This window comes from Phaenicophaeus curvirostris, chromosome 26 (assembly GCF_032191515.1).
Source record: "Phaenicophaeus curvirostris isolate KB17595 chromosome 26, BPBGC_Pcur_1.0, whole genome shotgun sequence".
Classification (NCBI taxonomy): Eukaryota; Metazoa; Chordata; class Aves; order Cuculiformes; family Cuculidae; genus Phaenicophaeus; species Phaenicophaeus curvirostris.
In genome coordinates, this window is record NC_091417.1 from 627,829 (window position 1) to 654,464 (window position 26,636).

General features: G+C 46.8%; 1 protein-coding gene across 12 annotated transcripts in view; it reads right to left on the bottom strand.

Annotated features, from left to right (window-relative positions):
- Nucleotides 1-26,636, bottom strand: part of TANC2 (tetratricopeptide repeat, ankyrin repeat and coiled-coil containing 2) — a 171,813-nt gene that overhangs the window by 13,006 nt on the left and 132,171 nt on the right. For all 12 annotated transcript variants that reach the window (XM_069876945.1, XM_069876943.1, XM_069876942.1 and 9 more), the window contains 9 exons: nucleotides 24,577-24,743; nucleotides 23,110-23,717; nucleotides 16,153-16,261; nucleotides 11,932-12,054; nucleotides 10,967-11,203; nucleotides 8,871-9,056; nucleotides 6,162-6,255; nucleotides 3,565-3,698; nucleotides 3,024-3,147 (listed from right to left, as the gene is read on the bottom strand). In XM_069876945.1, the coding sequence (XP_069733046.1) occupies nucleotides 3,024-3,147; nucleotides 3,565-3,698; nucleotides 6,162-6,255; nucleotides 8,871-9,056; nucleotides 10,967-11,203; nucleotides 11,932-12,054; nucleotides 16,153-16,261; nucleotides 23,110-23,717; nucleotides 24,577-24,743 (1,782 nt within the window). The remainder of the gene's footprint in view (nucleotides 1-3,023; nucleotides 3,148-3,564; nucleotides 3,699-6,161; nucleotides 6,256-8,870; nucleotides 9,057-10,966; nucleotides 11,204-11,931; nucleotides 12,055-16,152; nucleotides 16,262-23,109; nucleotides 23,718-24,576; nucleotides 24,744-26,636) is intronic.

Sequence of the window (26,636 nt, forward strand, 5' to 3'; positions counted from 1 at the left end):
AGGTCTAAGCGAGTGGACAGTTCACACCCCGTCAGAAATGCCCAAACGCTGCTCGCAGGCAGGCTGGGCACGACCTCTGCGGATGCACCGAGCTCCCGACGCAGCTTAGTGAACTTCTGCTTGGCTCTGAAGGCATCTTCTCCTTTGGGGATCTCCACCCTATGTAGCTTTAAGGCAGCTGGACATGATAGAAAGTGACAGTTTTGAGGGCGAGCGGCTTAAGGTGACTTCACGGGACTGATCCCTGCTGCAGTGGGGACGATCTCCTCTGGGTAAACCCAACTTGCTTCCAAGAGGGCTGGGCTGCTCCTCCTCTAAAAAATAATTGCTAAAAGCAGGAGTTTATAGTTTATAGGAGTTAATACGATTTAATATCCAGCAGGCATGCAATGACGAGCCAGCCAGAGAGAAACATAAATATTGACACTGTTGGAGCATCAAAAAGAAGCAGGGAGTGGCCAGGATGGTCAGACCTTTCTTTATAGATGATGCTGTAGAGCCCTGGTCACCCCACAGGGGTGAGGCTCAGCGATGTGTGTCACAGGACAAGGAGTGAGGAGCAGCATCCACGCACCCCGTACTCCCAGGAAGCAAAAACACTGAGGGCTTGATCTTTGCAGGAAAAACAAGACTCAGAACGAAGCTCTCTCCAAATGAAATGAGCACCAAGAATTACTTTGCTTTCTGTACCACAGTTCCCTGTAAATATCTGCGTTAGCAGAGCTGCCACCAAGAAAGCTGCATTCCCTGCTCACACGCCTGTCACTTCTGGGTGTTAAGCGAGAGCAGTAGGTGTAGGTGACTCTAAAAATTTGGGTTTCAAATTGATTGATGACTGCAACTCCGTTAATAAAAACTGTTTACAGACACTGACTGTGTTAATCAAGTAGAGGCAAATGAGATTTGCTTTGCAACACACTAATTAATGCTTATGGCTTATGATTCACACACTTGGATTTTAATGAAACATTGAACAGGACTGTCAAATCCATTTTAATTAAAATACACCATATACCACTGTACTCTGCCCAGGCTTGACCTAACTTTTTGGGACCACATGTTAGAGCATATTTGGTGGAGTTTATTAAGCTATTTAAAAGAATGGACCTTTTAAAGTAAGAATTATTTCAATATTTTTGCTTTCTTGGGCTCTGGGTGTCCAAAGAGCCAGGGAAATGTTATGTGCATTTGCTGGCAATACCATGGCCCAGATGAGATTATCCAGTATTTTCATCCTCCACTGAACCAATCAGGATTAAGCAACATGCAGAAAAAAACCCGCTTATTTTAAGCCTTTTACACAGATTCAGTCACGCTGCAAAAGGGACCACATCACAACTCAAACGTGGGGAGTGTTAATTTGAAATTTGTAAACGAACATGGGAAAAGAATGAATTCATAATTCATAAAAGCATTAATTCAGTTCTGGAATCCCCAACAGAAGGAGATGGAACTGTTGGAACAGATTCAGGGGAGGCCACGAAGATGATCCGAGGGCTGGAGCACCTCCTATACGAGGACAGGCTGATAGTTGGGATTGTTCAGCCTGGAGAAGAGAAGGCTCCAAGGAGACCTTAGAGCAGCTTCTAGTGCTGAAAGGGGCTCCAGGAAAGCTGGGAAGGAACTTTTTTCGAGGGCCTGCAGTGAAAGGATGAGGAGCGGTGGCTTTACGCTGGAAGGGGGAAGATTTCAACTAGACTTCAGGAAGAAATTCTTTGCAATGAGGGTGGGGGGGCCCTGGCCCAGGTTGCCCAGAGCAGTGGTGGCTGCCCCATCCCTGGAGGGGTTTCAGGGCCAGGTTGGATGGGGCTTGGAGCCCCTGATCCAGTGGGAGGTGTCCCTGCCCATGGCAGGGGCTTGGAACTGGAAGATCTTTAAGGTCACTTCCAACCCAAACCACTCTATGATTCTATAAGAAATTCATGCCTCAACCTGAGCTTTGTGACATCCCTCTGCAGCAAGGATCTCCGAGCTTGTGGCTCAAGGTGGACAGGCAGGCAAGGAGAAACTTGTTCTTGGAAGCCTGGGAATTTTACAGTGAGAAAGGTGTTCTTACAACTACAAGGTAAAATATTCAAGTGTCTCATGCTTTCACTAAGAGGTCAGACACAATCACTTATGATACGAAGAAAATATCCTTTCCCAAAGAGGGATCGTACCTGAAATACAAATATCAGATAACAATACAAGAATTAAATGCTATTTCTAGCCCCAAAATAATGGCAACTTACCCAAACAAACCAACTGAACATTGGCTGTTTGTCAAGAAAAGAGAGAAGTCTCTAAGGAACTACAGAAATAAGACAGGGTGCAGGGAGTGTGTTGCTCTGACTCACCTCACACATGCACAGCAGGAATGCGTAAAAGTAAAACGTTGTTGTTGATTGACTGACTGCCGTGAAGGAGGGTTATTGTACAGGGAAGGTACCAAGCAAAGGCAATCTGTGAGTGCAAAGCTGAAGAGCAGATTATCTTCAAAATGATTCGGTTTTATTTCCAACACATACACCAAGACCTTGCTTGTGTCAGGCCTTACCCTGCAGCTGATGTTGGTGTCAAAAACACAGGCAACAATACTAAAAATGGAAGAGTTAAAACGTGCCCCAAACTCTGGTCCTGTGGCCGAGCACTGCCAGCCTGCTCCGTGGCGACGTTCATAGCTCAGTCCCTTCACTTGTTGATTTTTTTGGCCTAAGGGAAACCTTCACGCATGGTTCAAGAGCATGTTTGTAACCCAATACTCAAAGCACCTGTGAGATGTTATTTTTTAACTCAAATGTGTGGTTTTGAGGCTGTGAACACTATACACACCCAACAAAGCACCTAGCTGAGAGTGACACTCTGACTATTCTACTCTTGCTCTCTGATAAGCTGGATACGGTGCTGAGAACCCCTCCCAGTGCCCAATCCAGCAGTGGGATCACAACTCTGCCCCGACATTCCAAACTCCAGCTGTGCCAGAGACAGTGTGGTGGGACTCGCTGTGGCCAGTCTCCAACGTGCTTCCAAGCACACACTCTAACCTTGTGCAAGCAGGAACTCCACCGTGCCCAGGTGTCCCTCGGATGCAGCCATCATCAGCGGCGTCCGCCCCTGCTTGTCTGCCATGTTCACATCAGCGCCGTGTGTGAGTAAGAGGTCTACGATCTGCAACACAAAGCGAAGAGCACACATTGTAAGTAGAGACCCAGCTGAGAAGAAACCAGAGTGAAGAAGAACAGAGCAGTCCCCTTGTCTTGAAGCCTCACCCCTCATGGCATGGTGTTCTCTGGGATTACTGCTGCAAGATTAGGGCACAGGAAAAGCAACGGAGGTAGAAGGCAAGAAAAATGACCTTTCAAGTAAAAAACATCCCACTTGCTTCCCTTGTTGTGAGATAACACAAGGATTAAGTAACAGCTGTCTGTAGCCAGGGTGTCTGAAGCATTGATATCACTTCTTCTTTCTCCCATCACCCCCCAAGAGAGTTGGGGTTTGTCTTCTCCACCTATATTTCAGAAAGATGGAAGGGATGGCCTGACTCTACATTTCAGGCCATCCTGGCAGCACGAGGAACCCACTCACCTGCCAGTGGCCCTGTCTCACGGCACTGAAGAGCGGAACAACCCCACGGCGGTTCGGCTGTGCCACCGCGGCGCCCTGCTCCAGGAGGAGCCGGCAGACCTCCAGCTTCCCACGCCCGGCCGCTGCCGTCAGAGCTGGAAGAGAGAGAAGAGCAGTGAAGGGAAAGAGTCACACTCTCCATAGAGTTTTTTCCTATTCGGAGACAGCTCTTTCTGCTGGACACTGAAGCGATGGTGCTCAAACTGCCCAACATATCCCACAACAGGCAAAACAAAGAAAAAAAATTATAGCCACAGAATGGTTTGGGTTGGAAGGGATCTTAAAGCCCATTCAGTTCCAACCTCCTGCCATGGGCAGGGGCACCTCCCATTGGAGACGATTGCTTAAAGCCCCATCCAACCTGGCACTGAACACCTCCAGGGATGGGGCAGCCACAGCTACTCTTGGGGCCAGGGCCTCCCCACCCTCACAGGAAAACTTTTCTTCCTAAGATCTCATCTTAATCTCTCCCCTCTCTCAGCTTCAAACCGTTCCCCCTTATCCATCCCTGCACTCCCTCACAGGGGTTAGAGCGGTACGGTTCTAGCTCTTACTTGTCATACAAGTTTACTTCTAAGGTCACTTCTAACATGAAAAGGTCTTGTAATGCTTTGGAAAAAGGCTGTTTGGGACAACCAGCTTTTCTTATTCTCAGCAGTGAAACTGGATAAGAACAGCGATAAGCATAAAATAATCGACAGGTGTTTGTGGCTGAGGTTCAAGGTGTTGCTGCGAAGAAATACAGACCCTTGCAATATGGAACCTTCATCATTTCTCCTTGTGTCTTCTCCAGGTTTCCCTACAGCAGAAACCCCAAGCTGCAAGACTGTGTCTTAGCAAAGGCACATTGTCCAGAGAAAACACAGGTCTTTAGGCACTAACTGTCTTGATAAGACTTCCTGCAACCTGTCTCATTCCACTGTGACCCTGACTACGAAGGGCACCAAGCTGGAGACACCGACAGATCACTGCTAGCCACTGGGTGTCAAGTCACATTTGTGCCTTTTCCCTGGCTGAACAAGCACAGAGCAGCAAAATTCAGATAAAGGACTTCTACTTTTAATATCCCACTTCAGCCTGGAGATCTTTGGAACCAGGAAAATAACTGGAAAGCAAAAATGGAATGAATATATTCACCCACTCTCCAAGAAAAATGCTGAGCTTTGTTTCTGGCTAGGACTGATCCTGCCAGCAAGGATCTTTGTACAAAACCCAAATGCCCTCTCATTTCCAGTGTTAGAGATGCTCACAACCCACCAGGTGGGTGGAAGGAACACCTGGCAGCTCCCTCCCTGACAAATGCGCTCTGTAAACTCAGAAAGTGTAGCTGGGTTAGAAAAGACACATTCAAATAGAAAATAGTTTCAAGTGCAGGACCTGCCTTTGACTTGTCTTTGGTATTAACTTTAGACTTTGGGGTTCCTCCCTCCTCTCCCCAGTTTGCTGGGCTCTTCAGCACAGCTCCTCTGCCTCGATGCTCTGCTGCTTCCAGTAGGAGTTGGAGCAGAAGGTGGGAGTCTATTTCTAACTGACGTAGCTTGTTTTTTCTTTGAAGTACATTTCTGTGGGCTGGCTGATTACGAGGTGTTGATGGGTTTCCAACTGCAACACTGTTAATGTTGCGGGATTTAATTAATCCTCTCTTCTGTTCCACATAATGGTTGAGTTTTCTTCTCTCGGGGTTGAGAGACAGCAAGAGTTAAAAGAAAAAATCACATCGCTGCCACAAGCAGAACATACTGCAAAATCTATAATCAGATCCATGTGGGTTTGAAACGTAAGCTACAAATATAGAAAGAGGACTGCGTGTAATGTGCATGGCAGAGGGATCGGTACGCAGGGCTTCTGGGTTCTATTTCTAAACCTGCCTGCTCCTGAAATGTTGCAGGTTAATTTGAGGTATTTCACGTCAAAATGACTTATGTTTGCAACAATGAGACACTGTAAATCACCTAAGTGTTGTGTCCACCATGTTCTTCATGCCCTCAGCACAGGAAGGACATGGATCTGTTACAGCGACGAGGCCACAGAGATGATCCGAGGGCTGGAGAACCTTCCCTACGAGGCCAGGCTGAGACAATTTGGGTTGTTCAGCTTGGAGGATAGAAGGCTCCGGGGAGACCTTAGAGCAGCTTCCAGGACTGAAAGGAGCTCCAGGAAAGCTGGGGCGGGGCTCATGATCAGGGAGTACAGGGAGAGGAGGAGGGGGAACGGTTTTGAGCTGCAAGAGGGGAGATTGAGATGAGATCTTAGGAGGAAATGTTTTACTCTGAGGGTGGGGAGGCCCTGGCCAAGGTTGCCTGGAAAAGTCATGGCTGCCCCATCCCTGGAAGTGTTCAAGGTGCCAGGAGCTGCAGCAGCTCAGGAATTTCAAAAGCCAGACTTCTCTGTTGGACCTGAGCTGAGAGGAAGCACCACGCTGGCACCTGTAAGTCACCTGAGATCAAATCAGAGGAACTGATCCTTCTCCCTTCAGCAGGGATCAGGAATGCATCAGGTGACAGAGAGACCGTGAACACGAACATGCAAGAAGCAGTTACAGCATCTACAGAAATCACCTGTCTCTCCCCACAGGCTGTCAAAGCTGTTGATTTGTGCTCGCTCCACCTCCTCTTCATCTTTTTCTGGAAGATCGAGCAGGTAGGAGACAATCTGAAACAAAACGACATGTCAGCTCACAAACTTGGCTGCGTTATATTTAAACTGCTGACATCTTTAACACGAGCTGAACACACACAGGAAAAGGAACAGCCGCTGCCTGGCACCCTACCCTCGAGTCAATCTTCTTCCAGGGATCAACCACTGAGCCTGCTGCCCTGTAGGAGCAAAAAATACCCACGTGTCTTCATAGGATCACACAGGATGAGCCTTTGTAGCACCAGTTTGCTATAACCATGACTATTAACACCAGTTTGTTATAACCGTGTCCCAGAGGAGGCCACAAAGATGATCTGAGGGCTGGAGCACCTCAGCTATGAGGACAGGCTGGAATAGTAGGGTTGTTCAGCCTGGAGAAGAGAAGGCTCCAAGGAGACCTTAGAGCAGCTTCTGGTGCTGAAAGGGGCTCCAGGAAAGCTGGGGAGGGACTTTTTCCAAGGGCCTGGAGTGATAGGACTAGGGGGAATGGCTTTAAACTGGATGGGTGGAGATTTAGATTAGACATTAGGAAGAAATTCTTCACCATGAGGGTGGGGAGGCCCTGGCCCAGGTTGCCCAGAGCAGTGGTGGCTGCCCCATCCCTGGAGGGGTTCAAGGCCAGGTTGGATGGGGCTTGGAGCCCCTGATCTAGCGGGAGGTGTCCCTGCCCATGGCAGGGGTGGGACTGGATGGGCTTTAAGGTCCCTTCCAACCCCAAACATTCCATGATTCTAAGCATCTGACATTCTATTCTGCTACAGAAGATGCGGCACGTGCAGTGGATACGCCTTTGTCCACAGGCTGCTCTACACCTGCCCTAAGCAGTGGGGAAACAGCAGCGTGCCCAGCTGTGTCCTGGTGGACTGCAAGGATAGGATCATCCCCTTTCACTGCAGGAGAAACTGAGTCACGGACAAGTGATGTAATGGTGCAGTTAGAACCGTTTGCCTCTTCCTTATCTTAAGCTCCAGCCCAGATTAAGTTATTTCTGCAAGTCTCAGTTCCTTTCTAGCAAATATTGTTTTTAAGCAAACTTAAAAATGCTTCCACTGTGTTTTTCTTCCAGCTGCGGATGCTTGAACCCCAGAGAAGCAAATTAACTTCTTTACAGGGTAAATTAAAGGAATTAATTGACTGAAAACCATCAGAAAATTTCAGGGTTTGGATCATACGATGTGAGAAAGCAAGGGGCAAAGAGGAACAAGGAGATTTTATTTCAGTGACTGAAGGACAGAAATGTTTTTCTCATTCTGGGTAGACAACTACGTGCTGGGGCCTGAGCTACAACCAGCGTTTCCAAGTACCTGGTGGAAGCCGTGCCTGCTCTCCTGCCTGCGGGCACAGACTGAGAGCCACCAGAGCCTGGAGGCAGGGATTTTGGTGACGAGTGGCATTTTGCCACGTCCTGCCAGTGATGCTTTAGTGCTAAATGGGACACTGGGAATGAGGGCAGCTCTGGGCGACCAGAAACCCCAGCGAGTGCCTGTGTGGAAGATGCTGTGGAGGTGATGCCCGTGGTGGTTCCACAGGAGATGCCCAGTGCGTATGCCGCTGCCTTTGTGGGAGAGCGCAGCCTGGTCTCAGTGACCCCCTAAGCCCGTGCTCTGCAACTGCGATGACCTCATGTCACACAACTAAAGTGTAAAGCTAAGTCTGGTGTGGTTACGCTAGGGTAAAACCACAGCAAGGGCTCCACTGTGGCTCCACTAGTGATTCAGATCACTTTGTAAACACATTAAATACTTGGTTTATCACTGAAGCTGGAGCTAAAGAGCAAATTAATCATCAGCTCACATCTCCTCTGACTGCAAGCACCTCAAAACAGGGAATGACAGCATTTTCTATGAGCACCCATGCACCTTTTATGGTACAACAGGAACCTTAAACAATTCCAAACTTCACTTCTGCGAGTTATCAAGGTGATCAGTAGGATTTGGGGGGTGAAACCATTTTAACAGTTCTGTGCCCTGCTACAAGTTCTGCCCTCAGCGTGCAGATCTTCAGGGTTTTGAAGTCACATCTGCTCCTAATTGCTTCAACTCACAGTCACTTAACTAATAAGCATCTCCCAGCTTTCTTTAATTAGCTCCTCTGATCTAAGTATGTTACCGATGCTTTCATGGGTGATGCTTAACAAAAGCAAAATCCAAACTCAAGGAAATGAGAGGAGCTCAATTTAGCAAAGAAATGAACCAGTGCAAAAATCCTCAAAGACTGCTTCTTGGTAGGAAAACCTACACCATTTTCCACATCACAAAGCTTTATCGGTACAACAGGAGAAAGGTCTTAGGCTCATCTCTCCCTGCAACGTCCAGTCCAAACCTGCTCGCTTTCACACTCTCCTAACAGCACTGGAGGTGTAAGCAACACTCTGGTTATTCACACTGGCTTAAAGGTTTATTCCTACAACTTCAAGGCTTGTTACACTTTCCTCTCTTGGATACCTGCCCAGGCCACAGGGTTTGCCAAGGGATCTGACCCTGCTGCCTGGGATGCGAAAGGGAGGAAGAGGAGGGTAGAGGCATCAGCTCCGTCTCCAAGACCCTCTTTGGTCAATGTCTTGGCTAGGAACCAGAGTCAAGCTTTGGATTCCCACCCCACAGAGGCAGTGACGTGCTGGTCGGTCTTACCTCGGTGTAACCCATGCTGGCCGCGGCGATCAGCGCCTGCTGGATGGCGTGGCTCTTCTTAAACACCCCTTGCTGTTGCCCGGCCATCGTCCAGTCACATTGGATCAAGAACTTCACCACCTCCAAGTGTCCTCGGAGAGCAGCATGAACCAGAGCGCACTGCCCATTTTTGTCCAAATGATCCACCTTGAAAACAGAGGACAAAATAAAACAGCCGAATCACGGGCAAAACGCCTTAGTTTCTTCACTCTCCTGTGCTGGCTTCAAAATAATGTAAAATGTGCATTTTTCTGGTAAACCGTCCCCTCCACGGCCAGAAAACAACCATTCCCAAAGCAGCTCTGCCCCTGGCTTAGGCATCCTCTTGGTGACAACTGTTTGTTTTGGGAAAGTCACCGTTATTTTTAGCTTTCTTCAGTTTTCTTCAGACTCAATGACTACAAAAGCCTTTTCCCTTCTGTGTCCTGAAGTTCAGCAACTGTGTTTCCTTGCGGATTGAAATCACGGATGGGTACCATTTCCTTCATCCAAATCCACAATGGAATCCACATCAGTAACTTGCATAAAACAGATCAGCTACTGTTCTCTTGTGGGTTAACCTCTTCAGTGCTCCACGACGTGTTATTTCTCATATTATAAAAAGAATTATATTAATATAATCTACTAATATTAATTATAGTTCTATAATACACACGAGAAACACTTTTTTTTAATTATAGTTCCATAATACACACGAGAAACACGTTACTATTACTAATATTTCTCATTCCTTAACTTACTCAGCTATCACTGTTGCAGTTTCTATGCCAGAATCAAATACCTCAGCCTTCAAACTAAACTTGGCTGGTTTTGGGGGCTTGGAACTGGATGGGCTTTAAGGTCCCTTCCAACCCATTCTATGATTCTATGCTCAAGGAAAAGTGGCAGGACTCTTCCATTGCATTTTGCAGCCCAAATATTCCCATTCTGGGCAAGGGAACGCTGTTTCTTACCAACAGGTGCCAAGGAGTCTCTCAAAATATCTCAGCAAATGGAGAATTCTCTTTTTCCTTCATGCTGTCCTTGCATCGTTACAGACAAGATCTAAACGGGTCCCTCAGTCATTCCAACTTGCATACCAAAGCTATACAAACCCATATTTTGCTTTCTGAACTGAAGCTAAACATACAGAGAAACCACAAATTGCTTCCAGGAGGCTCCACTTCAAAAATCAGCACAATTTTCTTCTTCAACAAAATATTTAAACTCGGCTCATTATATACAATTAGAACTCCAAACACTCACCACAACGCTAAACAAAGGGTATTTTTCTAGGACAAGTATGATAGAAGTTTTTGGAGTATGTGTCTCAAGGAGATATTTAAAGGATACTCCATGCTGCAAAGGCAACGTTGCCATTTTGACTTCCTGAGGTTCAAGGGCTTCTCCAGAACACCCTTCAGGAGACCATCGGTGAGGCGTGATCAGGAAATTCCTACCTCAGATCTGAATTTCTGACTGCTAATTACTGACTCTCAGGAGTTACTGAGCTTCAGTGTCAGTGTGAGATTTTCAAAGCACTCCATTTCAGCAGAGGAGCGAATCCTCTGCAACAGCATCATGGCTTCACCTGCTGGAGGATGTTCCTTAGCAAGCGTTACGAGGTGGCTGAGGGATCTGGGGTTGTTTAGACTGGAGGAGGCTGAGGGGAGACCTTATCACTGTCTACAACCACCTGAAAGGAGGTTGAGTGAGGTGGGTGCTGGGCTCTTCTCCCAAGTGACAGGCAGCAGGATGAGAGGAAATGGCCTCAAGTTGCACCAGCACAGGTTCAGATTGGATATTAGGAAAAATTCCTTCACTAAAAGGGCTCTCATGCCCTGGCAAAGGCTGCCCAGGGAGGTGGTGGAATCCCCAGACTTGGAGGGGTTTAAAAGAAGGGTAGATGAGATGCTCAGGGATGGTTCCCTAGTGGACAGGTACGGTTGGACTCGATGATCTCAAAGGTCTTTTCCAACCAAGTGATTCTGTCACACATCCTGCCTGCAGCTCGTGCCCTGCTTTGCAGAAACACAAACCAGTTTACATCAGCTCTTAGAGGAACGTGCTCACTGTACCTTGGCTCGTTTCTTGCACAGCAGCACAACAATACTTAGAAATCCAGCAGCAGCCGCGTAGCCAAGGGGAGTCAGGCCACTTTCCGAAGCGGCATCCACATTGGCCCCAAACTCCAGGAGCAAAGCCACCATCTCCGTGTAACCCAGGTGGGACTGGACACACAAAATGGGGGCGTTGTTCAGAACTTCAGTCCGGTAATTCACGTTTGCACCTCCTAAAATCAGCAACCGACTGACCTGCACAGGGAAAGAAGAGCTCCCATTAGCTGAGCTTTATGCAGAGACATTTGTCTATTGTCACAGCAACAACAGAATTTAAACTCGAACCTTCTGCACCTTTCCAAGCAAAGAGGGAAGGATGTAAAATGCCTGATAAAAACTCTTCCAAATATAGGGTATTGCCTCTTTTAGGCATTTTTGCCCATATGGGAAGGAGCTGGGGCAAACACCTTTCCACGTGGACAACGGGAAATCTGCAACACTGAAATCCTTTCTGCTGTAGAGATTTAAGTTAACGCATTCATGCTTTCCAATGCTAACGGGCACAAAGTGCTTGAACCACCGCATGCTGTTGTGTTTGGTGTCTCAGTGCCTCTCTAAGCCAGAGCCCCTTGGCCAGGCTGTCCAATTCTGATGCCAGTTGTTGAGTCCCACATCTCTGGGGAGGCAAAAATGCAAGTGAACAAGTTTGTGTAAGTGCAAAACTGCCGCTCGCTAGCTTCAACTAAAAGGAGATCCCTGGTCTAAGGAGAAGAGTTGAGGGACCATCCCAGATGGTAACAAAATCCCATCCAAACCAACGGCCTCTCCCAGCTCAAGATGAATGCCCAGCAAGGTGCTCAGGGCTGCCCAGGGTGGCTGTGGGCAGGCAGCTACAACGAACGAGCTCTGTGTGCTTAATGCGCAACACTGGGAGCTTCTCGTATGAGCCCTGCAACCTCCCAGCTCTCCTCCGTCTCTAGTACCTTTATGTTTGGGGTATAGAGATTTCTCAGAGATGCCAAAGCCATCGAAAGACCTTCGGTGCTGTAGGAGATCCAAAGCCCTTGCAGGATGGAGGAAGATACCCCAACTTTTTTACTCAGCCCCTAAAAGAGAAAAGATGACTTAGACACAAGCTTACAAATGCACTCCAGTTACACTGGGCTGATCCTCCTGGGTCATTGGACTTCGAAGAGTTTCAAGACACTACCAGTTACACACCTGAAAACAGGCCAGTTTGCCACATCCAGCCTTTGTAGTGAATTAAATCAGCCTGCAGGAAATCACTTGCAAGGGCACTTGTAGCCATTCCCAAGGTCAAGGAAAGGCAGGATTAAACCATGAGCAACCTGGATCCATTCAGCGTGCCCAGAAAATGTCATGCTAAGGAGCGCAGCTTCTTCCTTCTTTAACAAAGTACGCGTTGTGTTGGCAGAACTGATTCACTAAGTTTCTTTATTATTCACACAGTTAAACTGGATGATGATATCTGCTCACAGCGAGATAAACAAAGGAAGTCTCAACCACAGCCTAGATCAGTGTTCCCCTATCTCATACCAGACTGTCCCCAACCTTTCTGGCTAGCACCTCTGACCAGGCTGTACATAAGACATCTAAGGTCTGACCCAGGTTGCCTGGAGAAGCGGTGGCTGCCCCATCCCTTCCAACCTCAACTATGCTATGATTCTATGATCATAAAGGTTGGAAAAGACCAATAAGCTCATCCAGTCCAACCATCAGCTCAACCCCACTATGCCTGCTAAACCATGTCATAGAATCACCAGGTTGGAAAAGACCTCTTGGATCATCAAGTCCAACCCTTCCTATCTGCCACTAAACCATGTCCCTGAGCACCTCGTCTACCCGCCTTTTAAATACCTCAGGGATGGTGACTCCACCACCTCCCTGGGCAGCCTCTGCCAGTGTCCAATGACTCTTCCTGTGAAAAGTTTTTTCCTGAAATCCAGTCTGACCCTCCCCTGGCGGAGCTTGAGGCCATTCCTCCTTGCCCTATCACCTGTCACTTGGGAGGAGAGGTCCCGAGGTGCCCCAGCTACTCCCTTTTTTAACTCCTCCAGTGATGGAGACTCCACCACTTCCAAGGAATCTCTGATTCTATGCTCTTTTTCCAGCAACACCAGCTGTCAGAGCACAGAACTGCTAAGTGACTTCCCTCTCCATCAGAGAAGCATAATTGCTCTGCAGCCAACAGATGGGAGCAAACAGCTGGATCGGAGAGGAGAGGAACGGCTTCGCATCTCCAGCAAGGAGCTGCGCCGTACAGTGTGACGCGGGTACGCCCCATACGTTGCTGTTCTGCTATCGACTTCCCATTAAATTCTGCTGTTTCTATGGAAACCGTGCAGATACCTTTAATTCTGTTTTGATACACAAACGCTGATTTTGACTCCCTTACACGCCGTGTGGCCTCTCGATCTGTGCAAAGCAGCAGCAGCACAGCCCAGTGTGGTAAATCCTGTGTGTAACAGGCAGACACAGAGGGTGCAGGGCGGTGGGAGGAAAAGCAGCAGCAGAAGAGGGGATTTATTTCCTCTAAAGGAAGATGGGCAGGAATCATCACCTGAGCCTGTGGCTGGACGCAGTTGTGGACCTCTAATACCTACGTGTGAAAGATATTCTGAAGTATCGCGCCAGCCATCAACAGATTTGTCACTTGAAATGGTTTTACCATAAAAAGAAGCAGCAGATTAGACAGGCTCTTATAAATAACAACTCCATGCGCTTGTTTCCTTCAAAATTCAGGTAGCTAAATACAGCAAAATAGCTTCTTGTGTTAAGAGGCAGACAAAGAGCTCAGGAATTTTAGCCACCATCAAATGCTGCTTTTGAAACGACACAATGCCGAGGTCAGGATTAAATTTCAGGGAACTTGGTACACTATAATTGGACAAATGGAAAAGTATTTTATAATAAACGGTTAAAATAATTTAGGAATAGTTGTAATACTATCAAACCCACAAACATGCTGTGTGAGTCACCATCAGGACTGAGGGAAGGAGTAGGTACTCTCAGAGTAGCCGTCTGAAGATAATCACATGTGCTGTAAAACCCAGATATTAGTGCAAGGCATAAAAGATGACATTTAGGCTTTAAAGAATTAATAGATTCAGCACAATTATCATGCAGCTGCTGAAACAAAATTGCAGCACTTTGGGCATTGGAACAAGCTGCCCAGGGCAGTCGGGGAGCCTCCAGTTTGGTTGGAGCCAGGTGGGTGCGGGTCTCTTCTCCCAAATTACAAGTGATAGGATGAGAGGAAATGGCCTCAAGTTGCACCATGGGTCGGCAAGATTGGGTATTAAGAAAAAATTCTTTACTGACAGAGTGGTGAAGCCCTGGCAGAGGCTGCCCAGGGCAGTGGGGGAGTCTCCGTCTCTGGAGGGGTTCAAAAGACACGTAGACATGGCACTTGAGGACATGGTTTAGTCAGCACAGTGCGGTTGGGCCGATGGTTGGACCAGATGAGCTTAGAGGGCTTTTTCAACCTTAATGTTTCTATGTCCCATTTTTACAGATCATACGAACCTCTTCTGTTTCCCCTTCCTGCCCAGAACTGTAAAGCAGGTTGAGTCCCTCAGCAAAAACCAAATCCCAACTTGACTCAACAACAAACCAAAACACCACCAGTGGTTTCCACTTCACTGGGACCATCCAACACAGGACCAAGGCCTGACCATGCACGCTTCATCTGAATAACTTTGCCAACCTCACACAACTCCAGTTTTCAACATGACTTGCGTTTTTTTCACCCTTTCCTCTTGTGTGCCAATGACAGAATCCTTATTTCTAACTTAAAGCTTCCTCTGCTATTTGGCCATCAGCCCCTTCAACCCAAGATCTTGATACAGCTGGTTTTCAAGGAACATCAAACACCTTTACAGAGCTGTCAAAGCGAGTGTTCCTGCCTCTAATTGTCATTGCATTCTGAATTTGGGGAGGAGGGACACGGTTTCTGGATTACTGACATTTTAGCTAACTAATTAAAGATGGAATTAGAGACTTCTCTTGGGTTGATACGTAAAACATACATATCATTTGGGTCGTTTTGTATCATTACTGCACGTCTCTTCTTGCCCTTTCATTCTATGCCAGGCTTTCCAAACTGGGTTTCCATATGCTCCTGTTAAGACTTGTAATTGCTCTAAAAGACTAAAGCATTTCTACTTTTCCCCCCAAACTGTTTGAGGATGTTTGTGTATACAGAAGAAAACCAGCAGATCTCAGCCATCAAGCAAAGAAGGCATCTTCATGAACATGAAGGCATCTTCACCCCTATCTATGAATCCCTTTCTGTTGTGCATCACTGAGTTTTTTGCACCCCTTCCAAGTTAAAGCCATTCCTCCTCGTCCTATCACTTCATGCCTACTGGTACGTAGTCTACAGGCAACTTGTCCACTTAATGAAAATTCTCTGTTTAGAGACTGAAACCAAGCTACTTGTTTCTGCTGTGGAAGTGTGAAACGAAGAGGATTTGGAACCAAATTTAGCTGCAAATGGCAGATGAATAGTAAACTCAACGCTGAATTGGGCCTTGGGGAAATAACTAAAAATGTGAACAATCTGCAGTGATGGGGGAATGTGCCCAGCTGGGGTTCATCCCTTTGGCTCCAGCCATCGCTTTGCCAAACAGGAGACATTGCTGCTATGCCTGATGGTGATTTCAACACAGAGCTCTCAATAAAAAAATCCAACAGGAATGGCACAAGTGATCTGTTTGCTCCTTACATCCAAGTTTGCCTTTCAGTTATCCAGGTCTTAAACATCTGTGCGAAGAGCAAAAAGGACACACCATGAGATATTAAGGACCATAAGATCTCCCCTTTCCAACTTGAACTTTGGGTTGGATTCTTCAAACTCACTCCTTTTAAATGATTTGGGTTTTCTAGATGTTGCTATAAAGAGCTCATCTCCCATGGGGAGAAACCTTTTAGGATAGAATAGTAATTTTAGGTAAGGAGGCTATGTGCTGAATTTATAGTCTGGAGGATGGTTCAATTTCAAGGTACTCTTATAAACTGCTGCCAATTTTCTATAGCTCGCTTCTACACATTTCAGCTGCCTGAAGCAATCACACCTCTTCCAGAAAACCTAAACCAAGACGAGACTGAAGACTGCCAGCACTGGCAGATTCCATGCAATGGTGATGAGGTTGGTGGAAAGACTTCATTTTCATTTTTGTTACCTTAAAAATATGTGCTTTGAGAATGTGATGTCCCAGCTCAATCGTTTGCTGTCGATTTAGTTTTCCTTCTTGACGGGAAAACCAGAAGGCAAGCAGTGTGTGGCCACTCCTAGAAGCCGAAGACAGAGTACGTCAGTATTTGCTTGTAACATCAATACAAGAACTTCTGACAACAAGTTTTGGTCCCACTAAGCCTTCAACCTCATCCAGCTTTGGGAAACAGAGCTGGAGTGATTCTCCTTTGTAAACCAGCAACTGATATCATCCTTGATTACTGGTGATCGCTGATAGCTCAAAAATCGCCAAACATTGGAGGATGGCAGAAATAAAATGATATATTCACTATGAGCAGATGTAAGTTTGGAAACACCAGAGGCACAACTTCAAGAAAGCTAAAATGTTACTTTTGCAGTCATTTTGTAGAGTAGAACTGCAGCTAGAAAGCACGGCCCCAGTCCTGAACACATTAGAAAATGACATCTATAAAGTATCCACACTTTGAAAAAAAACATCCTGTAAATGAGAGCTACATTCTCCATCGTGTGACATGTCCTGCAGAGCAAAGCAACTTTATTTCCATGCCAAACTCCTGAGTACATTCTCTGGCTTTTCTAGTAATAAAGATGCTTCTGGCAATGACCTACCAGGTTGACAAACAAAGCAAATGAACCAAGCTCCACGCAGAGCCCTGTTTAATGCAAAATATAATAAACCAGGCACCAACTTTCACTGGGAACTGCGGTCTTTACTGACATTTTTAAACATACAGATTTCCAACTAGTAACACCACAAGTTCAGCACGGCTGGGTCTTCCCAAAGATGCAAAAAGCTGACTCTCCATACACACATGGGGCAAACACATCAGGTTTTGCAAAACATTGCTGGATAAGATTGGCAAATACTGCCCCGTGGGCATGCAGGGATGCAAGAGCAGGAGACAGGCAAGCAGGGGAAGATGCAAGAGCAGGAGAAGGGCAAGCAGGGGAGGAGACCACTGAGACTCCACGCTTAGACCTCAGGGGAGCTACAGTTTTCTTGGCTTTGCCAAGAAATTTGTATTCTCTAAGCCCCCGGGTACTCCCAAGGGAGTCCTTTTTAACTCACTTCATTTCTGGAATGGAATAAAAATGCAACCACACATAGAAGCAATCAAACCCTTTCAGCCAAAGAAAATAAAATATGATATCAACCATGGCTTTAAAGGGCTTTTAAGGACAGAAAACTTTGTTTGCTCATCGCTGTTTGGTAAAGCAGAAAAGTGCTTTGTGTGGCCAAATGGCAAGTAAATATTATGGAAGGAAAGAAGCTTTCACACCGGTGGGAATTTCTGAGTGCCATCACCATCCTGGGAGAATGATCACCTCTGCCTCCAAAGAAACTCTGAATGAAAGCAAAACACCAGCAATGCCACAGCCAGGCGTTTGGCAAGGTCTCCCCAGGCCCTGCCAGAAAACCTCTTTTTGGACCACCGATAAGACACGGATCCATTTCAGTGGAGCCCCATGGGTCTGTGCCAGACCTTGTGGTCCTGTTGGGATGTGGACACAGGTCCGCTGGAGAAGCAAGATGGAAAACACAATGTCTTTTTCTTACAAGGTAGGACTCGATTCCCAGGTCTTCACAGGTGAAAGAGCACCACATTGCCAAGTCGTAAATCAACAGTTTCACTGCTGAATAATTGTACTGTGCCTCTGCAAAGAACAACTGACTATATGGAGGCTCCATCAACTCAAATAACCATGTTTTTATTAACCTTCACTCTTAGGGTGATTTGAGCTTTAAAGGGAACCGAAGAAACCTCTTTTTCTCACACCCATTTCCATGCGTCTGTGCTGTGAGGATTATCCGTACGGCACCAACAGAAGGGACGAAACATAAGAAGCTGGGAAAACAGAAGGCCCTTGGAAGCAGTTGTAGCACCTTAAGTTACCCACAGCTTGATGCCTTGCCATCCTTTGGCTCTTCCCCTCTTTGTTCTCCATCCTCGGAGTAGGAGAAGAACATCAGGCCACATCCTTTTAAAGGACACAGACAAAGCTATTGGTTCACTGCACTGATTAACCTCCAGGAATGTCCATGGAAAGGAAAAGCAGATCAGAAGGAAACAAAGGGCTGTGAAATACAGCTTGAGTGTTGCCAGATCCAGCAGCAAGTCAAGGAGCACAGCAATTGCTCCATTTTATCTGTCCCTGTTCAGCAAGACTATGAAAACCTATAATCACTAATGCAGTCAACACATCGTGATAGCTCATCAGATGCACAACGCCGGGTTCACGGCTTGGAGAAGAGCCAAGGCAGTTACCTCTGCTAAAAGGTTGGTAGGGCAAGCTCATCCAGAGCCATCAGATCATCTCCTTTCCAGGAGAGTCATTGGGCTGGTGACTGTTAACCGTGGCCTTCTGCTCCAGACCTTTTGCTGCACAAAGGGACCCTGCAGCCACCTTCACTACCTTTATTATTCCCATCACAGAAGAGGAAATCATAGAGTCGTGGAAGGTTTGGGTTGGAAGGGACATTTTAGGAGCGAACTGTGGAACCAGGGCTGCTGTGTCTCCTGCCACAAGAGAAGGCACATCAGAAGTTCCTAGATCTTAGTTCATGCTTAGGTTAAAACAGTTACAGCTGCATTCAGAGGCTTCCCAGATGTTTTCAAAGAGTTTCCTGTCACGAAGCCAAAAACTGGTGTTATTTGATTGCCACTCTACTCCGCTGTCTTGATTTGTTTGTCCCTCTACTGATTCTCCCCCTCTACTCTGCTCTCATGAGACCTCACCTGGAGTCCTGTGTCCAGTTCTGGAATATTCTAGAGAAGAAGGAGATGGAGCTGTTGGGACAGGTCCAGAGGAGGCCACGAAGATGATCCCAGGGCTGGAGCACCTCTGCTGTGAGGACAGGCTGAGAGAGTTGGGGCTGTTCAGCCTGAGAAGAGAAGGCTCCAGGAAGACCTTAGAGCAACTTCCAGTACTGAAAGGGGCTCCAGGAAACCTGGGGAGGGACTTTTTCCAAGGGCATCTCTTCATCTCTTTCCTCCTCCTCCACATCCACAAACCAAATTTGTCCCTGTCCCTGAAACCCCAAACAGAGGTGCCCTGCGTGGGTGAGCGTGCAGCAGTGATCCCAACAGCGGTCTGCAGCCCTGCTCCACCACGCCGAGTTGCCATGGTTTCTAGCAGAGCTGGCTTTTATTGCAATGCAGGGGAGGTCTTTTGCATTTTCCTTTTTCTCACAGGAGGCTGCTGCAAGTGGAGACTTTCCCCACACAAAACAAATGCGTTTATTTCTTTTTCCTTTTTGGGGGGAGTCAGAAGGGACCTTAAAGCCCATCCAGTTCCACCCCTGCCATGAGTAGAGACACCTCCCATGGGATCCGGTTGCTCCAAGCCCCATCCAACCTGGCCTTGAACCCCTCCAGGGATGGGGCAGCCACCCCTGCTCTGGGAACCTGGCCCAGGGCCTCCCCACCCTTGTTGGGAAGAATTTCTTCCTAATAACTCATCTAAATCTTCCCCCTTCTAATTTAAAGCCATTCCCCCTCATCCTGTCACTCCAGGCCCTTGGAAAAAGTCTCTCTGGAGCCTTCACTTCTCCAGGCTGAACAACCCCAACTCTCTCAGCCTGTCCTCACAGCAGAGATGCTCCAGGCCTCCTCTGGACCTGTCCCAACAGTTCCATCTCCTTCTTTTGATGGGGACCCCAGAACTGGACACAGGACTCCAGGTGGGGTCTCACAGAGCGGAGCAGAGGGGCAGAATCCCCTCCCTTGCCCTGCTGGCCACGCTGCTTTGGATGCAGCCCAGGACATGGTTGGCTTTCTGGGCTAAGAGCACATGTTGCCAGCTCATGTCGAGCTTCTCATCAACCAGCACCCCAAGTCCTTCTCGGCAGGGCTGCTCTCAATCGTGTCATCCCCCAGCCTGTACCGAACCCGGGGATTGGCCCAGTGCAATAATAACCACCTTCTCCCCACGTCAGTCACAAGGGATTGGGTCTTTCCCTAAAACATCTCATATTATTTGTCAACTAAGCCATGTGGTTGCTCGTGCTGCTCTGACAGGCTGCGGCACTCGTTACCACGATGCTGATTAAACGCTCAAACGCTGGTTTCATGCCTTGTTATTAAACAACTGTGGATTCTGGTGGGGGCGGGGGAGCCTGCAGTGCCAGGTTCCCCTTCGATGCCCGTTTCCCTTTGATTGGACAGCAACGCAGGGTGAGTGTTCAGCAATGAGGGGCAGCATCTCACCAGACTGACATAAAAATCCATAGGATGGAGACAGCTGTTTAACTTAAAAACACAGGAAAATGAGATAACTTCTGGATGTTGTGTTTTCCCTCTCCCCGCTTTTCAGTGCTTCCAAGAACACCGGAGCTCGCTCTTATTAATGAAAGGAAGAAGTTCCCCCAGCGCCAGCACTGTGGACACGAGGCCCATTACCCCAATTTCCCTCACAACATCCCCACACTTGGACACCGTGTCAGGGTAAGTCAATTAAAAGCAGCTTCACAAAACCACGTTTCACTTCAAAGCTCTTCTCCTGGGGAAAAAAAAAAAATCAGCCTTGGCATCCTGATTCTTTATGTATCAACACAGCAAGGTCAAAAAGCTTCACATTAACGGTGCATTTCTGCAAGCGGGGACCAAGAACTTGAGGAGCTGCCTATACAGTCGCTACATCTTCTCAATTCCCAAGCGAGCAGAAAGAAATCAAGCTGGCTGCAAACAAACCAGACACCGGCAAATGTTCGCAGGCTACACCTGTGAGCTCTGGCAGGGGCAAAGCTGTGCTGCTTTTAGAAGAAATAAAATGAAAGCTCATTACTTATCTTAATTGTCGCTAAGGGTTTTCCAAGCTCTGAGCTCGACATCTCAATATTAGCCTTTCCCTGAGAGCTGGACAGGAGGATTTTGAGGAGCACAATAGTTGAATCTCAGGGGGTCCTTGCTATTAATCACTGAAATGTAGCCTGTTTCATTATCGACCAGCAGAGCATAATGCAATTAGTGTACATTATACATTAGAGATATTTATTAGCCCTCCAGTACGAATGGACTCACACTCGAGGCGGTGGGACCCGTTACATGCATTGTAACTTTGTTTTTGCTGGGAACAAGAAGCTGGGTCGGGTTCGCACTGCAGGGATTCCCTGCTGGCAAAGAGCAGGAGCATTCCCCATGCACTCTGAAGCCACCATTAATTCATTATATGCACATACAGGATGAAAAGTGATGCCTGCAAGTCTCCTGAACAGCCCTGAGGGCAGTGCGACGCATTCGTGATGTTCATGAGAGGCAGCATCAAACCCTGTGCTGAGATACGTCACATCACCAGTGACCCGGGAACGAATCCGGGCCGATCCGGGCCTTCGTGCTGAGATCACACTCCTGCTTTCAGCGCAAAACCACCCAAAAAGCAGCACAATTTGAGTTTCATTCTGAATTTGGGGATTCTGAGGATGCTCCTACCCTTCTTAGTGAGAATGAAGAGGATTTCTGGAGCCAGAGGGCCACAGCCCCATGCCACCCAGCCGCCTGCGCGGCTACCGCTCGCAGCACCCAACACACAGGCGTTACCCGCCAGCGCAGCATCCTGCATCTTCATTTTATTCGCCCGGTAATGAAGGGAAGTACTGATTTTTCCTCTCGTTATGGCAAGTGCTCTGTGATTAGCACTAATTGCCAGGCGTTCCGGCTGCCCCTCACCCGGCTGACGACAAGCTCTCTTAGAGCCACGCTGGCCAAAACCAGAGCGCCAGGTGGGGGTGGCTGGGAGGGAGAAAGGTCTCAGCTCCACAGGCGTAAACGCCACAAACGGTCAAAAAGCATTCTGCAGCAACACGCACTTAATGACTCCAAGGCAGGATATTAACTAACTAACATTGATTGATATAAAGACATCTGCTGCTGTGAGACGCTTTGCAAAGGGTTTCCTCGATAGGATTGTTGTGCAGAACCCACTAAACCAGAGAAGATGCCTATGGGGAGGAGCTATCCAGGATTTTTCTTACTGCAGCCTGTTTACCACAAAATTTCAAGTGGGAAATGGCTCTGACACCGCTAACAGCTCCAGCTGCTCCCACCAGCCAGGTAGCTGTGCAGCTCCAGCAGACAGCATCCTGTTTTCTTCAGGCTGACCAGAAGGGCTGGGAGACACGCTGACACGGCCTTGAATCTGAGTGTTTCCCTGGTTTTTATAATCATATTTGAGGTAACGGGCAGGCCAAATAGAGTGAAACATATGGGGATAAACTACTAGAATTATAGTCAGGGCGTCTGTTTCCACTCTTCAGTAGAAACAAAGATAACTTTGTTAATAGCGATCATTGAATTTAGAGAATATAAAGCGAACCATGATTAAATTCTGTTCCCTGTGAGCTAAGCCAGGAACTCAGCTGCTATCAGGACAGAGATTACAGATGCATTTACAGTCTAAAACTGCCACAGCCTGACTCTGTTCCTTATTTTGCTTTCAAAAAGGCATTTAGTAGGAATATGAGGAAGGCAACTTCAAAAAGAAGCCACCTGCCAAAGACGTATCCACACAGCTCATCCTACAGCTCCTTATCCTCTATTTCACGTGGCTTCAATCCCTTTGGAGAAAGGGAGGGCGATTCCCCTTCTCCAGACTGAGTTGGCAGGAGTGATTGGCTGAACCACTAACAGCCTTGGTGATGCCTGTGCAGGAGCTACTCAACCTGGAGTCTCAACCTGAGGAGCAGCCCATCTCATTGTGAAGATGCCTCTCAGGTTTGTTGACTCAGTTGTGCACCCAGAGGTGTTTATTTCTTTCCACGAACAACATAAAGATCTACATCTGTACTTGGTACCTTAGAGACCTACAGTGCACACAGACCAAAGTCAGGTATCCACGGCCATGTGCGACCTCATAAAATGAAAGGATTCGGATAACAACATAAAAACACATTTGTAAGCTCTGATTTCTCAGATCGTTTGCTTACCTAGGATCACAAAGAAACTTGGTCTTTTCACCTTCTTCTCGCCAAATAAGCCATTCTCGGAAAGAAGGATGAACAAACATTCGCGTCATATCTCTACGTTTGATAAGAAACATAGAAAGGTTCTCCATCCTCTGCTGAAAGTCATCCCACTCCAAAGTGCCCTCAATGTTACCTGCGTTAATGGCCTGAAAAATATGTTCGTCTGTTAATGGATGCAGAGATGCCACTGCCACATTCAAGAGAGGCATAACCCGATCAAAGGAAGACTGCGTTGGGAACTTCATATTGCACTGCAATAGGTAAACTTCTGACAGCGAAACTGGGACGACTTTGTAGCTGGAGCTTTTTAGTACCAGGTATCCTTTCTCTATGAGATCAAAAGTGAGTTTCAGGTACAGATAGGATCCTTGGCTCAAGGTCTTGAGGTGAGAACTGAGTTTGCCAAACGTAGTGTTGTCCATTTTGCCGTTAAGTGAGATGTTGTTCTGGATCTCTGAGCTGCTGTGTATCCGATGAAGGATGTATGCCTGCAGGTCCTGGTCTATGGCTTCATTCTCTTCCAGTCTATCCAAAAATATTCTGTGGAAGGGCAACAGCTTAATTATTTCCTACAAAGAGAGAGAAAAAAAGAGGGTACTCATGCTGGCAGCATTTGTTATTCATTAAATAGAAAAGGAGGCTGAGGGGACACCTCATCGCTCTCTACAACTGCCTGAAAGGAGGTTGCAGCGAGGTGGGGATTGGTCTCTTCTCACCGATAGCCACTGACAGGACAGGTGGAAATGGCCTCAAGACACACCAGGGGAGATTTAGGTTGGATATTAGGAGGAATTTCTTAACTGAATGGGTTGTCAAGTACTGGCAGGGGCTGCCCAGGGTGGTGATTGAGTCCCCATCTCCAGAGGTGTTTAAAAGACAAGTAGATGTTGTACTTGGGGACATAGTCTGGTGGTGGACTTAGTAGGGCTGGATTGATGGTTGGATTCAATGATCTTAAAGGTCTTTTCCCAACCAAAACCATTCTGTGATTCTTTGACATTGACTCCTCTAGGCTGAAACAATCCCACTGCCACACTCTGGGTCACATGGAGTGAATATGAAGATCTGCACTCCTTCACCTTCCCACACAGAGGAGAGGATGCTTGGGAGCAGCACATGCTGACAGATGCTCTACCCTCCTAATATGCTCAGCAAGCAAGTAGCCTGCTGGCACGTGAGCTGTCACACTCAAATGAACTAAACCATTTGCTGAACAATCATTATTGACATAAGAAAATGACCCTGGATTAGACCCTCACAACACCGCAGAGTGAGTCTGGGGACATGAGTGTAAACGCAAGTACAAAAGAGCCAGAAGGATAAGCTGAAATAAAAGGTCTAAAGCAAATCCAGGTATCCACTAAGATCTCTCTGTCAAAGGCCATGGTGACACTACTCTGGTCATCATGATTGTCGGTCTCAGCATACCTGCAGACTCGTCCTGACCGTCACTACCAGCTTCAGCCAGGAAGGGAACTTCCCAATCATTTTGCTCAGGAACGATACTATGGTGTCTCCATAATCTGGCTTGTGAAATTCAGCCTCGTTTAACCCATCGATTAATATAATGAAATCTTCATCAGGGATCTTCCGCTCTGAGAGAAAGAGAAAAAGGAGTCATTTGAACCGCTTCACACGGTGAGAAAATGTGCCGTAAAGTCACTACAATGTTTTAAAGCATCACCAGATGTTACTGAAGGAGAAAAACTCAGTAGCAGCACCTTTCTGATGACATTAATAGTGTATACTCAGAGGGAGGCTCACACACACACTATTTCAGTTCTTATATGTATTTTAGTTATGACACACACAGCCGTGATATCCCACAGATAAACCAGCTAATCATCTTCTTACAGATTAAGTCTTCCACAAAGACCAATGTCATTTAAAGTGAACCAGTATCTTTCTGGTAAGTTTTAATAAACAGCATCAGCAGTTCTCTGTAGTTTTGGTTTTAATCTCTTACGTCAGCCTGTCTTAATCCTAGAAATGGTTGGAAAACACCTTTGAGATCATCAGGTCTAACCGTACCTCTCCACTACTAATCCATCCCTGCGCACTTCACCTCCCCGTTTTTTAAACCCCTCCGAAGATGGTGTCTCCATACAAAACCCCACCTATTTTGCACTAAAATTACCGCAGATCCAGTTAACCTCTCAGCAAGATTATTTGGCGCACTAGGAAATACACTTTACAACCCTCTGAAATCTTGGAGTGAATGTAGTGCCTGAGTTCCATACCCACATCTCATGTTTCTCATAAAGCTTGAGGGAGAGAAGAGCAGCAGAATGTGGGGAAAGAATCAGAACTTTGTTCCCCTATATACTATTTAGATTCCTTGAGATTAAATATCTATACATACATATATATTATATTTAAGAAACATTAATCTAACTCTCTCGGTGACATTCACCATTAATGGCTGTGCAATAATTTTGTCGCAGTAGCATTAAAACTTCAACAGCACCTTGTAAAAGACCTGGTGATATATTTACAGAGTCTTAAATGTTATATATTTGAAAACCAATTTCCAGACACCGTTCATTTTGTTACAAAACACTTGATGCAAATGAGCTTGCCAGCACTCCCCATCAGCAGAGGACGGGAGTCTGTGCCATTAGCTCCCCTGCAGCTGCACTGACTGCAGAGCCCAACAAGTTAAAAAATCAGCTTTTACATAAAATTTTTCCACTCCAAGAATTCAGGACCAGATGGAGGTCAACTTGCTTGGCGAGAAAAACAAACGTCCTCCAAAATGCTCGGAACTCGACGGCTAGAACACCTCAGGAGGAATTACTGTAAGAGCCACAAATTAATTTCCTTTAGAGCAGTGGTTCCTAAACGTGCCTTTTTTTCCAGGAGCGTTGGTAAGGAAGAGTGGCCATGCAGCTCCTACAGTGACATTTCTCCATGCCAGGAAAACCAACTGCTGTTGAGCAGCGCTGGCACGACACACGCTTTGTGCCTGGTGGAACCACGCGGGTTGGACTCAGCTGCTGCTGCTCAGAGTTTGGATGCTGCGTTTTGAAAAACTGGATTTGATCAGCAGAGCTTTGAATCTGGTAGAAGCTGCATTCATTCCACATCGGCTCCTACGCTGTCGTATGTAGGGTGGTAACAAAATTATCTGAACTATTTTTGCAGCCAACTTGCAGCACGCAATTTTAATAAGCACGGTTTTGAAGGACAACAGAGATCCGGACTCTGGAACACTCCAGCAGTTTTCATGGCAACAAGAAAAGATCTTAAATGTAGCGATTGTCACAACAGATTAGTTGTATCTTGCAGAAGAAAGAAAGAAAAAGAGACAAAAGCAACCTCTGAAATCCAAAGCCAGGTAAGGTTTGTTACCCTACAAGCTTTGCACAGAGCATCTATAGACTTCCATGGTGTCGTCTCTTCTGGTGAAAGCTTCAGATTCTCAAAAGCCCACTAAATAGCAGCTGGGAAGAGGGAAAACATCCACCCTGAGAATAAATAAATGAGAA